The sequence below is a fragment of the Charadrius vociferus genome, unplaced genomic scaffold (assembly GCF_000708025.1).
Source record: "Charadrius vociferus isolate BGI_N301 unplaced genomic scaffold, ASM70802v2 scaffold593, whole genome shotgun sequence".
Taxonomy (NCBI): Eukaryota; Metazoa; Chordata; class Aves; order Charadriiformes; family Charadriidae; genus Charadrius; species Charadrius vociferus.
Window position 1 is genome coordinate 2425316 of NW_009647739.1, and position 3166 is coordinate 2428481.

Below are 3166 nucleotides of genomic sequence, written 5' to 3' on the forward strand. Positions count from 1 at the left end.
GCGCGGGGGCAGGGGGGAGATGTCCCAGCAGGTGCCCGCGTTGGCGGGGGGGGTCTGTCTGCCGCTGCACACCCGGAGACGGCATCTTTGTCCTTCCAGGGCTGTTCTCCTGTATTTAGGTATCTCCCCCTCTCTGTTCCTTGGAGACATGGGGGAGGAAGGAGAAGCCGCGTGCACCTCCAGAAAGGGTGTGTTAATCCTGCGGGTGATGGGGTTGCTCCCAGCTGGGAATACCAGCCGTGACCAGTGCGAGCTGTTGGACTTGCAGGGGACGGCGGCACTCAGTTGTCCCCTTCCCTTGTGCTGCAGCTCATCGAAGACCTCAGGAAGCAGCTCGAGCACTTGCAACTCTTCAAACTGGAAGCTGAGCAGCGAAGAGGCAGGAGCAGCAGCATGGGGCTCCAGGAGTACAACAGCAGGACGCGGGAGACGGAGCTGGAGCAAGAGATCAAGCAGCTCAAGCAGGTATGGAGGGCTGGGCAGGGAGGGAAGAGTCTTGGCTGCTTGGTCTGCAAAAGGGGATGCCCATTCCCTGACACTGAGGAGGGCTCAGCGGGTGCTCCGTCCCGAGGAACTGACCCTGGATCCGGCAGCCCGCTGCTTTCATGCTCTCCTGTCCTCTCCTGGGATAGGAGAGGTTGGCTCCTTCCTCTGAAGGACAGCACGTACACTCAAGAAGCCCTCTCTTCTGCTGTGTCCCCTGCATCTCCCCAGCATATCCCATGTTTCCAGAGGTTTTCCAGGCTCTGCCCAGACAGTACGCTGTTCCCAGTGCTGTGTGAGCAAGCTGCTGGTTAGGACGAAGCCCCTGCCTTCCCTGGCCAGGTCTGCTCTGAGGGGCACCACGTGCTTCAGCAGCGTCTGGTTTGTCTGTTGTGAACAGGATAACAGGAACCTGAAGGAGCAGAACGATGAACTGAACGGACAGATCATTAACTTGAGCATCCAGGGAGCCAAGAACCTCTTCTCAGCCTCCTTCTCCGAATCCCTGGCAGCAGAGATCAGTTCGGTCTCCAGAGACGAGGTACGTGCCGTGGGGTACCGCTGCCCTCAGACCGCATCTCCCCGGGGTGGCTGGTGCGTCTCCTCTCCCCTCAGCCCACCGAAGGCCTGGGAGGAGCTGACGTGGCCCCGTCTGTGGCACAGCTCGCTCCCAGAATTCACTTGAAAGCCGTCGTGAGCAAAGACAAACCCACAGAACTCTTCAAATAAAGAGCTTGCAGGACTTACCCTGCCCGCCAGGCTTCCTTCCTGGGAATAGGGGAAGCTGCTGCCTCCCAGTTTGCCGATACCAGCAGCTCCGCTTTGCCCTGTGACTGCCTTCCTCTTCCTGGGACAGGCCAGTGGGGACGTTTGTAGTTGTCATAAAGCAGATCTTAAAGATCCTGGCTTCTCTGGCACGCGCTCTCCCTGCTCCCCGGGGCTGTGCCCCAGGTACGGGTGCGTGAGCCCACATAAGTGTCAGAATGGTCTCTTTTAGACCCCGAGAAGTGTAACGGGCAAACGCACGTGTTTTGTGGGGGCAAAGGGAGTTGTGATGCTCCCTGCTTCCTCCAGGCTCCCATCTGGCAGAGAAACTGAGGAAGGACGGGAGTGAGCAGGGCCAGCACCTGAGGGCATCTCCTCCTCGTGGGCCAGAGCCCTCTCAAGGAGGGAGAAAGCCTGGGGAGAGCCCCAGAGACACCAGTACGTATTTCTCTACCAGTTGGGCATCTGGGCTCCGGGCTCAGCCTGCTGTGCCTGCGCTCCCCACCTGCTCTGGCTTGTGTGGCCAAGAACCCGCTGGCGTGGTTTGGAGATCTGGGGGAGACCCATCTGTCAGGGGGAGACCCAGCCGGGGGCGAGGGCATCCCACGGGGCAGGAGGAGCAGGGAGTTCAGCCGGGGGTTACTGAGCCTGTAAAAGTCACTGCCTCCAGCTCTGGAGCCCCCAGCACGGGAAAGACGTGGACCTGTTGGAGCGGGGCCAGAGGAGGCCCCGGAGATGCTGGGAGGGCTGGAGCCCCTCTGCTGGGAGGACAGGCTGGGAGAGTTGGGGGGGTTCAGCCTGGAGAAGAGAAGGCGAAAAAGGGGAGACCTCAGAGCCCCTTCCAGTGCCTAAAGGGGCTCCAGGAGAGCTGGGGAGGGACTCTGGATCAGGGAGGGGAGCCTGGAAGAGGGGAGATTTAGATGAGATATGAGGAAGAAATTTTTCCCTGTGAGGGAGGTGAGCCCCTGGGGCAGGTTGCCCCGAGAAGCTGTGGCTGCCCCATCCCTGGAGGCGGTCAAGGCCAGGTTGGACGGGGCTTGGAGCAACCTGGGCTGGTGGGAGGTGTCCCTGCCCAGGGCAGGGGGTGGGACTGGATGGGCTTCAAGGGCCCTTCCAACCCAAACCATTCTGTGACTCTATGGTTGGTGAGCCATCTGGTCCGGGGCAGTCACGCCGTGGAACACTTGTACGTGGCCAGGGACAGCCCACGCCAGAATGAAGAAGGGGAGAAACCTCCGTGGGTGCACAGAGTTACTAAAAACCCCGACCAGCGGCCGGCGGTGACCGCTCAACTCCCTTTCTCCCTCCCTCGCAGCTCATGGAAGCAATTCAGAAGCAAGAGGAGATCAACTTCCGCCTGCAGGATTACATCGACAGGATCATCGTGGCCATCATGGAGACGAACCCCTCCATCCTGGAAGTGAAGTAAGGGCGGGCGAGAGCCGCCGGCTGTGCGCTTGTCGATGGGTGTGGATTTGGTGCTCTGAGAGGATAAAGAGGGACTCGAAACGTCTTTGCTCTTGATGAAGGCACGAGGAAGCATCGCGTCGGATCGGCGGGTGAGTTAGCCGGCGGACCAGGGAAAAAGAAAACCAGCAGCAAGGCTTTGTTGTCTGACTCCATTATTTTGAAACCCTTCTGGTTTTGAGGGGTAAAAGGGAAACCCGGAGAAGAAACACAGGCAACGGACAGCTGGAGGAAGGACCTGTACGGGCCCCGCTACACGTCGAGCTGGGAACTGTCCTGACAGCGCCGTCGGCCCCTCTGGTGCGCGGGGAGCTGTGAGGAGAGGGTTTCTCTGAACCGCGGGATAAACGGGAAGCGACGGAGCTGACGTTTTCCCTTGCTGCCCTGTCCAGCCCTAACCATCCCCTATGCCAAAGTTTCCCCGACACACTCGCTCACTGGGGCAGATCTG

At 60.1% G+C, this 3166-nt stretch overlaps 1 protein-coding gene across 1 annotated transcript in view; it reads left to right on the forward strand.

Annotated features, from left to right (window-relative positions):
• The window catches only part of RAB11FIP3 (RAB11 family interacting protein 3 (class II)), a 74202-nt gene extending 71399 nt beyond the window's left edge, over positions 1-2803 (forward strand). Inside the window, exons 13-15 of the mRNA XM_009881973.1 lie at positions 310-465; positions 884-1024; positions 2564-2803. Of these exons, the coding sequence (XP_009880275.1) occupies positions 310-465; positions 884-1024; positions 2564-2677 (411 nt within the window). The 3' untranslated portion in view covers positions 2678-2803. The remainder of the gene's footprint in view (positions 1-309; positions 466-883; positions 1025-2563) is intronic.
• Positions 2804-3166: the final 363 nt, after the last annotated feature.